The sequence below is a fragment of the Schistosoma mansoni genome, chromosome W (genome assembly GCF_000237925.1).
Source record: "Schistosoma mansoni strain Puerto Rico chromosome W, complete genome".
NCBI classification, from domain to species: domain Eukaryota; kingdom Metazoa; phylum Platyhelminthes; class Trematoda; order Strigeidida; family Schistosomatidae; genus Schistosoma; species Schistosoma mansoni.
The window spans coordinates 18,602,895-18,616,247 of record NC_031502.1 but is presented as its reverse complement, the minus strand read 5'-3'; the positions used below and the strand labels follow the sequence as shown (position 1 = coordinate 18,616,247).

Below are 13,353 nucleotides of genomic sequence, written 5' to 3'. Positions count from 1 at the left end.
GCAGGTATTTTGAACCCACCTATAACAAATTTATCATTTCATATCTATAAAGATAGGCTTTTCGGAGTGCAGGTAACATGATATTAGACGCTTAACATTCATGTCAGTGAAATTCTGTTGGCCATTGTTTTCTATACAGCCATTAGTTTGGAAAAATTATTTTCTAACAATCAATATTAAAAATCATACACTATAATTATTTTCACCGCTTCTTTGTCATATATCCTGAACATTGATCCATTTGAGCACCTTCCAACGGTAACAGTTTGATTAACCGTTTGCTCTCTTCTCTATACTAACGTTTAGAAAGACAACACCTTAGTTTACTTCAAAGCAGACCTTTCATATAAGTAATCGATTCCCAAAGTAGAATCTTAATGATCTAAACCAGTTTCCTTATTTCCAAAAAACCCTGTCCTTGTTTATTCTGTGAGGAAAAGCATTATTCATAAAGCTAACAAAATTACATGTGAAGGTAAAACATTTTAATAAAACAATCATAAAGTCTTATTTTAAGCTTCAACAATAAAAATCGAAAACATTGGTGTATAGTTTGTTGGACGTTTTTCAGCGATGATTATGTCATAAATACAAGCAATCACACGGTGTCGACTGTTTACAATATCACATAAGGAGTGAAATCAATCTCATCTCTAAGATATATTTTATCAATGGTGATAAAGATGACCTGCACGTCTCCACACATTACATTAATCAGTTTTTAGGTTTAAATGTATTGCAGTAGGTTATTATTTGCCTTATTTTATACATGAACTTAAAATAACTACATGTATTTATGATACAGTCACCAGAGATTTCTCACACAACACAAGAAAATATGACAAAGCTGGCAAACAGACAACTTAGTTCGACTATCAACCGATATAATCTATAAGATATATAGACAATACATTTGTGACAAGAATATTGAAATCTTAGGTCCATTACATTCCTTCGATACATGCCATACTTTCATACATTTGACTTTAGAAAATAAATTAGGCCATTCAATCACTTTTCTTAATAAACGTCTGACAAGGAGAAGTGATGGATCCTTAGAACGGTCCATCTACAGAAGACAAACGTGGAACGAATAGCTGAACAAGTCCTACTGCTGGGTTTCATTAAGCAGAGAAAGTAATCTTGTTCACCCTTTGTGTTACGCAATTCAACGGATATGTGATACGCAATGCATTGACGAAAAACTTTCGTTCCTCAGAAAAACTCTGGCTGATAATAGCTATCCAAGTCACTTCACGAAGAACATGGAAAAAAGTCGAAACAAGGAGTCCAATAGTTCTGATTCAAATAAATATATTTATATGGATCTGGAATTTGAAGGCGACCGAACATCTGATGTGATTAAAAATCCGTTAACGGCAGCGACAAAAAGAACGTTCTATGCAGCAAAGCTAAGAATACCGTTCACCAGTAGGAACTAGTTTTTCGCATCCGCAAAGGAAAAGCTCCCTCGTCTGGTCGCCTCTACGTGCATATCCAGCTCCTTGAAAAGCAGGAGATCCTGCCATCCATGAGATGAAGCCCGAACTGTGTGTGCAAAAGAAGTACGTCTTATCCTTATCTTTACAATGGTCATTATCATCATATTTCGTATTTGAAAACATCCCCCCTCCCTTTAGTTGTTTCTCATGTCTCTATGATTTTACTTATAACTGTCTCTGACATCACTTCATTTCAGTTAACCCCTCTATTACCTTTAATTATTGTAATAAAAATGTTTTAATTGTCACATTATAAACAGTTGCTAATTTGTGAGTTTAACAAGGCTTTTTGTTTGCATACACAGTCTTTCATTGTTACTATTTACATTACGTAATCTAGTACCATAAACTCTTTATCGCGTCATTATGTTTATTCTCTGTTCATATGGCCGTAGGGAACCAATGCTTTTACAAATTATATATATATATTACAATCGGTCATTTAAAATATATGATATAGAACAGTTACCGACTGCTTGCTCCAGTGAAATCGGACGAATCACACCTTTCTACATCTTCACGTTAATAGTAAGTGAAATAAATAACCATACGGCATCTTAAGCACAAATTCGCAATCACACAGACTGTTAGTTGAATTTTGTAATACAAAACATTATATTAACAACTTATACTAATTCAACAACAATAATCTGTCAGACACTACTTCGATTGTATATTACTCTCATAGCGATGTAAGCACCACTTGAACGATGCCAGTGAGTAGCAGAAAGACTCTGCAATGATGTTGGCAATAACAGTCTATCCGAAAATGTATGCTATTTTTCCAAATATTACGTTTTCTTTATTATACTACTGCTAAGTAGTCTGTCGTTACAACAACTAGGTCCTGTGGTATCTGTACCACCTACACATGAAATACTATCTTAATGTCAAATAATAATTCTTTCGTGCTCATAATGAGTAGTCACTCCTTCAGTGCTTATTACGTCAACCCATATATTCAAAATAAGAAATTCTAATGACGAATCATCAGGCAGGTTCACCGGTTAAAAAACATTCCAGGAAAATATCCCTACTGATTTTGAATAGGTGTTTCATGAAAAAACGTGTTCAAGTCCGTTGTATTAGACGTTATGTTAATTACAATTGGTTCCAACAACTGTTTGAATCCTTGAAGGGTGATATTCGAAAAGATTTGGTGAATAAACGATCATACAGAATTTAATAAAATTCAGAAATACACATTCAAACCAATTGATAAATTTAAACAAAACATTGGTGTAATAATTAGCAAAGCTGACAAATGTTACAATACCCGGACGTTGAATGACAACAGCAATCAGTGAATGTTCATAAAAATGACAGCAATATCTAAAAAGAATTTTTTTTAGAGGATATGCAATTCCTCATCTAAATAACAGCAGGCATTTCCTAGGATGAATAAAATTCTATATACACTAGTCAGTAAAAGCTTATGACAAAACACACAAGTCGTTCGTACTTAAGTCACTGCTTTTACATTCCTTCGTTATTTAAACTGTAGCATAGTGTTTCAGAAAGAACAGCTTCACCTAAAATACTTACCATGATAAAGTATTCCGAATTCATCATGACCATTTATAGGGCATTTGGTATTAAAAGGTTATTTCAAAACTTTTGTCGTTTGATAAGAATTTTGAAAAGTCAAGACCCGCGCTTGAGAGATTAGATCAACCTCAAGGTCGAGACTTTAAACAGACTGGTGGAAAACGGCTTAGTTACGACTCAGTATTTAAGGCTGTTAAACAACGAAGTATGAAATTTTTGGCTGCAAAATTTCAACTATAATACTATGGGATTTATTGCTCCGTTATCTTACATATCTCCGATTGAGTTCTAATTCAAGAAAATTTATACAATTCTCATGGGATCAGAAAATCGTGATTTTTTGTAATAAAGAAGACAACAACCATATTCAAAATATATACATCCAACAGAATATGACTGTGTAATGTTACAGCTTCTCGTCCCTTTCTTGGTTTTGTCAGCTGTTACAGAAATCTAGCAGTACAGCTTCATTACGTGGAAGAACTTATCAACCATTTCTGTCCAAAACGTAAAGTGGAACTGCCCTATTGGATAGCAGAAATCGATTAGCAGTGTAATGTTATTACTTTCCGGTATGTTGCCAAGAGGTCAGTCTTGAAGTTACAGTTAAAGCAGGTGCTTCCAATTACATTATCGGAGAAATGTAAAGAAAACACGAGCATAACCTTTCGGTAATAAGCAAAGGTTTACATTCATCTTTTGAAAATTTTAATCGAAATAATTATCTGAACCAAAAAAAAGCGTTGTTATAACTGGAATTTCTACACAGAACGAAGAAAAGGGTTCCTTTCTATTAAGAATTTATCAAGTTGTGTAAAAATACGTTTGCACTATTTCCATATATGTGACGCTTCAACACATCATGACTAATTCAGAATAACAGATTACGTGGAAAGTACACAGATAGAAATGTTACTACTGCATATAGCCATATAAATATAAAGAAAACAAAACTACTAACCAGAGCCTTCTCACTCATATATGTTACAATATGATTTTCTCAACTACCTAATTTCTGAAGGTTTGATTGGCTAAATATTAGCGATGACGGTAAAGAATTTGCCTAAAAACTTGGAATATTTAATGAACGAGTGCTTCGTCTCATTCATAACAGTTGAGAACTCAAATACAGATGTCAATCAACCAAATTCGGAATATAAGATGTTCGGTTAAAAAGTAGAACAAACTCAAGCTAATAAACACTACAAAATTCTATATGTGGAGAATTTGAATTACGATTACGTTGCAACAGTGTCCGACCGTACCAGATCGGTACATCAACAACCTAATTTCGGTTCACATCATAAGACAGTAAAAACACTCACTAATGCTCGTTACTCACAGTGGAGAAACACAGGCCGTCCAGCAAAACTCTCACTCCAACTCTGTTCTCGAAAATCTTTTCAATTTCATTCAAGTTGCTATTTATTCCTTTGATGTCTGCCTAATTCCCAACCCATGTTTAATTTCGCCTCAACCTTTCATTTTTATTTTGAGGATTTTAAGTTACGGATTACTTACATACGCCTGTTACCCATCGCGGAGGAGCATAGGCAACACACCAGCATTCTCCATCCAACCCTGTTCTGGGAAATCCTTTCCAGTTGTTATTCATCCTTTTCATATCTGCTCCCATTTCCCGACGTAATATAGTCTTTGGCCTTCCTCTTTTGGGTTTCCCTTCCGAATTCCAAGTTAGGCATTGCCTCGGGATGCAGTTTGGTGATTTCCTTAATGTATGTCTGATCAACTTCCAACGTCTTTTCCTAATTTCCTCTTCAGCTGGAAGCTGGTTTGTCCTCTCCCATAAAACGCTGTTGCTGATGGTATCCAGCCAGTAAATGTTGAGTACTTTGGGTAGACAACTGCTTATAAATACTTGTACATTCTTGACAATGGTTGTAGTAGTTCTCCACGTTTCACCTCCGTACAGTAGGACTGTCTTGATGTTCGTATTGAAGATTCTCACTTTGAAATTAGCTGACAGTTGTTTTGAGTCCCATATGTTCTTCAATTGTAGAAATGCTGAGTTTTTTTAAGTTCCTTATGCTCTTCTGTTCTAAGAATCCTGCTTTTGATTTGCTAATTCTTGCTTTTATATCTGCATCAGATCCCTCCTGTTAATCGATGGTGCTTCCCAGGTACGTGAATGTTTCCACATCTTCCAGAACTTCTCCATCAAGCGTGATTTATTCGCTACTGTGTTGTATTTTAGGATCTTCATTTATCCCTTGTGCCTGTTGATGCCTACTGATGAAGAGGTTGCTGCTACAATGTTTTTCTTCTGCATTTGTTGGTATGTATGAGATAGAAGGACTAGGTCATCTGCAAAGTTCAATTCATCCAGAAGTACCAAAGTTGTCAACTGTATTCCATGCGTTCCATGAGACGTGGAGGTTTTCATAATCCAATCGACCACCGGAAGAAAGAAAAACAGTGAGAGTAAGCAGCCCTGTTTGACACCGCTCTTCAATTGGAGTGCATCTACCAGCCATCTTCCATAGACGACTTTTCAGTGTGGTCCGTCGTACGAATTCCGCATGATGGTGACAATCTTCTCAGGTATACCACAGTGTCGAAAAAGGTTCCATAAGATTCTCCTATCCACACCGTCAAACGCTTTTTCATAGTCAAGGAAGTTGATGAAAAGTGACGGATTCAATTCAATTAATAGTTAGCTATGGTTGGGAGGGCCGCATTTTTGTCGGTACAAGACCGATTCTTACGAAATCCAGCCTATCGGTCTCAAAGCTGAGCGTCCACTAAATCATTCATTCGCTTCAAAAACGGTACGTGTTCTTTCTCCCAAACGTGGAATATTTTGATAGTTCGCTCTATTGTTTTAGCTTGTAGTGCCGTGCTTCGATAATAGTTCATTTCGATAACCGTTATTATACCAATCTTAACGGTGTATAAAATCAGAAGGCAAAAGGAAGCGGCAACTACATTTTTATTGATAATCGATGCGGACCAGAAAGCTGTGGGCACATGAGCAAGTGTAAGCGAGCGAAGCAAAGATGACGCATAGTGGAGATGGCGGGGAAGCCAACTCGCTATGAGCAAGCATTACTCAATATTTATAATCAGACAAAAATGAATGACAGACATATGATGAATAGGATACGACGGGTACACATATACGCTCATATAAAAAGTAGTCAAGGTTAATAAGCGAATAATGAACAAGATCAAAATATGACATAATGGATAGGCGAATTGGCTTGGCCATTAACTAGAATAAAGTATATGGGCTTAACATATAAACTGATACTACAAGCTGGTATGCTTTGTGGTCTTGCTGTTTGATGCTATTGATTCAGCTGATGAATTCGCTGGTTTCTCCAATCGCTGGTTGGGTTACATCTATTTGAGTGTCGGTGTGTGTCTGGTGAGTTACTCTCAGGTACGTAAGAATATTCCGATGATAAAACTGAGTACCGACTGAGATTACGTAAACGTGTTTTAGAGTCAAATAAAATAATATTTAGAACATTTGATTTCCAAAAATGATTTCTCGATCATTTTGGCTTTAGCAGAATATTGCAAGGAACACATTTCCTCATACGTGAGATTGATTATTTTTAACGGCCGAATACCTGGCGTGATTCGCGGTCATGTTCACCGAAAATAATTATTCGATTTTTTCAGATTCGATCACAAGACATCCAACCTTAATAATTCCCATTACGAAACAAACACCTAAATAATGATTCTTTATTTCCATAAATAAGCACCTCCAACTGCTTAAAAGATGACTGTAATTACTAGAATCATAGAAAACGTAAGACAATGACTTTCGCAAACACATGTACTTTTAGAACATTTAGAAACTAACGAGAATCTAACAAATGGTCAATGTTTATTGTGTATATTAACAGGCAGCAATAAAAATAATAATGAATAAAAGAAATTTGAAAATTAGTTCTGTCCAATGAATAAGTTGTAAGGCTTAAAACGGACGTTCACATAATGATAAATAATTACTTCCAAAGCATTTGATCATGAAATGTAATATGAACATGATGTGCATCATTTTTTATAGGACCTTGTAATTCTGTGATTGTTATATGATTTCTACCCAGTTTTAAAAATGTTTTCGGTACATACAGTCGAAGCTGTGGTCCTTGTTGCTGATCAAATCGTCCTACATGGTGACGATTAATTGATATTATTCCCTGTGAACGAAACAAAACAAGATTAAGAACCTAGATTTCATGACAATAAAAACCACAGTTTCATGATTACGAATGAACAGAGGAAATGCCAATCTGACTACATTGGTCATTATTCCTGTAGGTAGGTGGAAAAAGGTTTCAAGTTACACATTATCTAGTGATCACAGTAAACATTTAGCAGACCTTTTTGGATTGTACAAATCAATGTTAAATTTTTATTAAATTTCATTCCTCTAACATATTGTTTAGAACACTGACCTCTATTCTACTACGGAACCGAGACATGAGAGTTGAAGTTAAACGACATTTAAAATGAATATGTATTCATTCACTAACAGCTTTGAATCACTGCTCCCCAACAATGACACCGACAAAACACGGCAGTCAGAAAGGCTGCTTATAACCACATAAAGACATGGGGTAGAGTAAAATACTTCGGTAAAATAGCTAACCCTTTCTGACCTGCTATTAGACATTACTGTATGTAATTGACAAGATTTCACATCAAAATAGCAAAAGGCTGAACATTTAGGAGTTGTATCTGTTATTTGAAAATACATTGATACAGACGAGACGTTTAAGACCACTCACTTCATTTCAAAACAATTCAATCTATGCTTTAAAAGCTCGTCTTTTGTATTTGGAAGAACTCACTACACAGAATTTCACAAAACGGTCAAAATTTATTTGTACAAATAACTTTCAACAGCTCCTACACCGGTCGACTGTTCTCATAGGATAACAAGATAGATTCTGAAGTTGTTCAAGTCATAATCCGATACTTATGAGAAGCGCTTATGATAAAGGTTGGAATGGTATCCTATAAATAGCCAGTTCCTGTCCGTTTTACTAAGAATTGCTATCTAAAATTAAGCGTATGCTATCACTTCTGCTTTTTGTTGGACGACGCGGAGCCATTAATAATAAAAGTGTCAGTTTAATACCTTGTTGTAATACGTAAATCATGTATTGAGTGAAGGCGATAAAAATTAAGACAGTAGTTAATACGATATATCAGAGTAGAATCAAAAAGACATTACTATAATGAACCACTTCCACGCAGTAATTCTTCAATTGCATCAACTTTTAAAGAGAGTTAAGAGATTTTTATGCTTGCGTCGGTGTTCAAAGAATGAAAGTAATCAGGAAAGCATATTCATGTTTTGTGAATACAGTTTATCATTTAAATGACTGATAGACACATTTTTACATTTACATCTTAAATTCAAATATGAAACCTTTTCCTTACTCTCACAAAACTATCAGGTTGGATGAAAGTATCTCCCAACTCCTCAACAATGAATACCCCATGATAAATAGATCCAGGTACTGGCCACTTCTTTTCTGACAGAAAATGTTTCCTTTTAAAATAGATAAACAGTCGTTAAAAGAACAATATGAAATAAGTCTGATGACATTAAATCCAGATTTCAATCAAAATTAAAGTTGATTGAGAAACTAGTAAACATTAGTGATTACTGAGCAAAATGTTTCAATGTATTTTAAAGTCGTTGAACCTCCTACTGAATAATCTATAACACAGATATTCTGTAGATAACATGTCCTGAATAAGTACTAATGATGAATTCAGCCGTTTGGAAAAGATTGATTCGTTGCAATAAATTATCTTCAAACCACAAAAACTAATCCACACGAAACAACTTGGTGACGCGATCTTAATATTGGACAGAAAACGTTCCTAAGAAAGTTCGACTGAAAATATGATTTGTTTGATTGCTTAATAATAATTAGATTATTTTCCGATTGACAACACAACTGAAAGGTCAGTTTCACTAGTAAGTGAATCAGAAAACGTTTCTTTATAAGAAATCATTCATCTGATAATAAAACAAGTGTGAAGTAAGCGAGTGTTGGGAAATTGACTGGATAGGAATTTCTGATATTATGATTTGAAGACATTTGTTTCGGCAAGTTGTCGATTCATCCTCCTCACTTTCAGTGCAAAACCAATTCATAAATTTACCGAATCAGCTGCAAAGTTTTTCGTTACGCCTGTGAGGGAACATTTGTAGTTGGAACTTGCAGAAAATATCCAGCCTAATAAATGCAGATGATAATAAGGTCAATAGTGCTTTTAAGCTGGCTACCTAACTTCTGCATTGAGACATCTATATTCAGTTAAATTGTTATTAAAATTAGTTACTGGTCTTTAACAACATCCTTCGCCGAAACATTACACAATAAATGTTTTAGCCAGTAAATTGAGTACGATAAGTCACTTTGTCTACTTTTACCCATAAAATCGAAAGCTTCCAAAATCCAAACATCAATCCTTTATTTAACCGGGAACACACGAGCTGAAAAGACCACGACCTTCTATACTAATCATTATTTAATATCTAAATAAACACATACCCCATGGATCTCCCCTTAACTAGTGCACAGTTAATGGATAGACAGACTTTAATAGATCTTAATATTGACATTTACACTGATTAGAACACAGTTAAACCCGGTCACGTACCATCAGAGGTAATTGACAGATTTGATTAAGCCGAAAACGTTGAGTAGCACGTCACTCCAAACTGTTAATGTTAGCGTCAAATAAAAATAGAAAATTTATCGGTTGGTGAAGTGCTAGTTTTGGGAGAGGGAAGATGCTAAAAATTGACATTTTCGAACAGTACCATTCTTATTTATTTACGTTTACAATACCTTTCAGTTTTAATCAATCTATGTCGGATACATCATCCCACCAAACAGTAGCTTTGCATAAAATAACAAACGAAGAAAACTATGATAAAGCCCTTATAACAGGTTATTTATCAGAATCATATATTCGAAACATCAGTAGTAAATTCTCTATAATTCATAGTCATTTTTTGCATTTCATAACAAATAACTGGGTATTTAATCGTTCAATTTTTGTTTATGTTCCACTAAGAAAATTAATATGCTTCATTGGAAACTACGATCACATACATTTGAAAAACTATACATGCCCAGGAACCTACTTTCCATTAAAAATAATTACAACATCAGACCAATGTCTTTCGCTCGAACGCAGAGATAATTATATTGTTACCAACAAATGAAACCCGCTCGACAACAAATACAATGAACAAGCTCTCATACATAGAGATTCATTTTAAGGCTGAAGTCGAAAACTTTATCATGAGAACAGTCATCCTTACGTAAAGGTGAAAAGCGTTAATCTATATATATATATATATATATATATATATATATATAGTATTCTACTCACATTTTATTCATATTCACTATAGCAAACGGATCTCTAATTGGAATCATTGTCCAATCTCGAAGTTCTTTTCCATTCAATATTACCGGTCCAGTAATACCCTAAAAACAGGATTTTAATAGAAACTGAAACTCAACTTTTACAATAAAATAGGGGGACAAGTTTTAACAGTTGTTCTCGTCAACTATGACAAAGACGGTGTTACAAGTACAAATTTGACACAATATAACAGTAGTTTATTTATGCAGTCTCCTAGAGAGATGATAACTGATTTGCATTAAAATGTTAGGGCTGGAACGAGAACCAAAACTTAGAACCTATCAACCTAGAATTTACACTTGCATCAATAAAACAATATATTTGTAATATCCCAATGAATAGAAAAATTAGATCTTCCGACGTTTCGTGACTCAGTGTAAGCTACTTCTTCAGAGAATATATAACCGAATCAAAATTAATCCAAGTTTAAATAGTACAAAGGAACAACGCAAGAATATTACGTACAATCAACCAAAAAAACAGGTCTGAACTGGTCAATTGACTCGTTCAGACCTGTCACGAAACATCAGGAAATCTAATTTTCCTACTCATTGGGATATTACAAATATATCACTTTGTTTATAACAATCTACCCAATGTCCAATTTATTCGGAATTATCAAGTCAAACCTTGGTAATGATACTTCACTTGTACCGTTTATGGCCATACAGGATAAATCGACTGCTTATCATTGCTTCTTTATTTTCTGGTTAACCTTATGGTACAGTCTTTAGCTTTACGTATTTAGTCACACTACATGTTTAGTTAAATATTTACTTAATCAAAACATTTAACCATATCAGGTCAAAGACTCTAAATATAATAGTGCAGTGGTGTATGTTACTTATGTCTGTCGACATAAGTAGTATGTAACATCAATCGGAAATGGAAAACCTGGAAGCAGAAGGCTAGGAAGATCGAGCTAAAGAGAATAGAAGGGAAAATAGAAAGGAATTGTGAACTTAAAGAATCATACAGAATAGGAAGGACAAACGATGGAATTTCGCAAACGAAGTATTCAGTGTATGGTTCTTATATTTTACCAAGATACTCTGTAATTTTGTACTTAAAACACAATAGATTTTCCCCATTTGTGTTTTTGGCCACTACAGTGTGACCGCATTCAGTAATAAATCTCAGTGTGAGAGAATTATTTTAAGATTACGATTATTTGATTCATTATTAAGGTACAAAATTAAGAGATAATACATTCTTTAACTTACCTTTACATCCGAATACATTTCAGATCCATAATTAATATGTCCGGCATTTTCAGCAATTATAGTAATATTATTTACGTCATGCACGTTGTTTAATTGAAATGTTTTATTTACATATCGTATTGACCCATGAAATGTCTAATTAAGTAAAAATTTTTAAGAAGGATTTTTAAAATTTGGAATATAACAAAAACAGTTTTAGTGAAAATACAAGGAAAAAATATGACAATTAGAGTATGAAATTTCAGACTTTGTCCATAATTAAATGTAATTTATTGATGCTAACATAAATGAGAAGACTGATTAATAGCTCCGTTACTATGTGTTTAATGTCTGAGTCGATAGAGTATCATCTTTACAAGTCAAACTCAAAACTTTATCCACTTTAATAATCGTATGTTTGACCCCTTACCAATGGAAATTTAATTGAAAAGCAATAAAATTAGGTGCATACACACGTCAAGTAATTATTCTTTCTTAGCATAAATGAATTCATTCAAATATTAAAGACAATTCCAAATAATACCAATGATTTCATGTATGAACTACTAAATTATACAAAATGAGAACCAAAATACTGCGAACAAAGTCGTATTAACAAATAGAAAATACAGCAATCACAACCAATTTGATAGGAAGTCAGGTTACCCAATTAGGAACATCAAGTAGAGACTGTTTTCTACAGGATAAAGATATTTGAGATAAACTTCATGGGGACCGTAGGTGTCAGAGCGGTTCACATCATAAGACAGTAAAAACACTCACTAATGCTCGTTACTCACAGTGGAGAAACACAGGCCGTCCAGCAAAACTCTCACTCCAACTCTGTTCTCGAAAATCTTTTCAATTTCATTCAAGTTGCTATTTATTCCTTTGATGTCTGCCTAATTCCCAACCCATGTTTAATTTCGCCTCAACCTTTCATTTTTATTTTGAGGATTTTAAGTTACGGATTACTTACATACGCCTGTTACCCATCGCGGAGGAGCATAGGCAACACACCAGCATTCTCCATCCAACCCTGTTCTGGGAAATCCTTTCCAGTTGTTATTCATCCTTTTCATATCTGCTCCCATTTCCCGACGTAATATAGTCTTTGGCCTTCCTCTTTTGGGTTTCCCTTCCGAATTCCAAGTTAGGCATTGCCTCGGGATGCAGTTTGGTGATTTCCTTAATGTATGTCTGATCAACTTCCAACGTCTTTTCCTAATTTCCTCTTCAGCTGGAAGCTGGTTTGTCCTCTCCCATAAAACGCTGTTGCTGATGGTATCCAGCCAGTAAATGTTGAGTACTTTGGGTAGACAACTGCTTATAAATACTTGTACATTCTTGACAATGGTTGTAGTAGTTCTCCACGTTTCACCTCCGTACAGTAGGACTGTCTTGATGTTCGTATTGAAGATTCTCACTTTGAAATTAGCTGACAGTTGTTTTGAGTCCCATATGTTCTTCAATTGTAGAGATGCTGCCCTTGCTTTGCCAATCCTCGCCTTTACATCTGCAACCGATCCTCCTTGTTTACCAATGATGCTTCCCAGGTACGTGAATGTTTCCACCTCTTCCAGAGTTTCGCCATCTAGTGTGATCGGTTTGGCGTTCTCCGTGTTGTATTTGAGGATGTTACTTTTTTCCTTTATGTATGTTGA

General features: G+C 34.7%; 1 protein-coding gene across 1 annotated transcript; it reads right to left on the bottom strand.

The window, feature by feature from the left end:
• Positions 1-7,030: 7,030 nt before the first annotated feature.
• On the bottom strand, positions 7,031-11,728 carry Smp_177540 (hypothetical protein; the record flags this gene model as incomplete). Its single annotated transcript, XM_018788857.1, has 4 exons — positions 7,031-7,225; positions 8,475-8,586; positions 10,452-10,549; positions 11,711-11,728. 4 exons carry the CDS (start codon positions 11,726-11,728, stop codon positions 7,031-7,033), a joined length of 423 nt encoding a protein of 140 aa, XP_018654358.1.
• Positions 11,729-13,353: the final 1,625 nt, after the last annotated feature.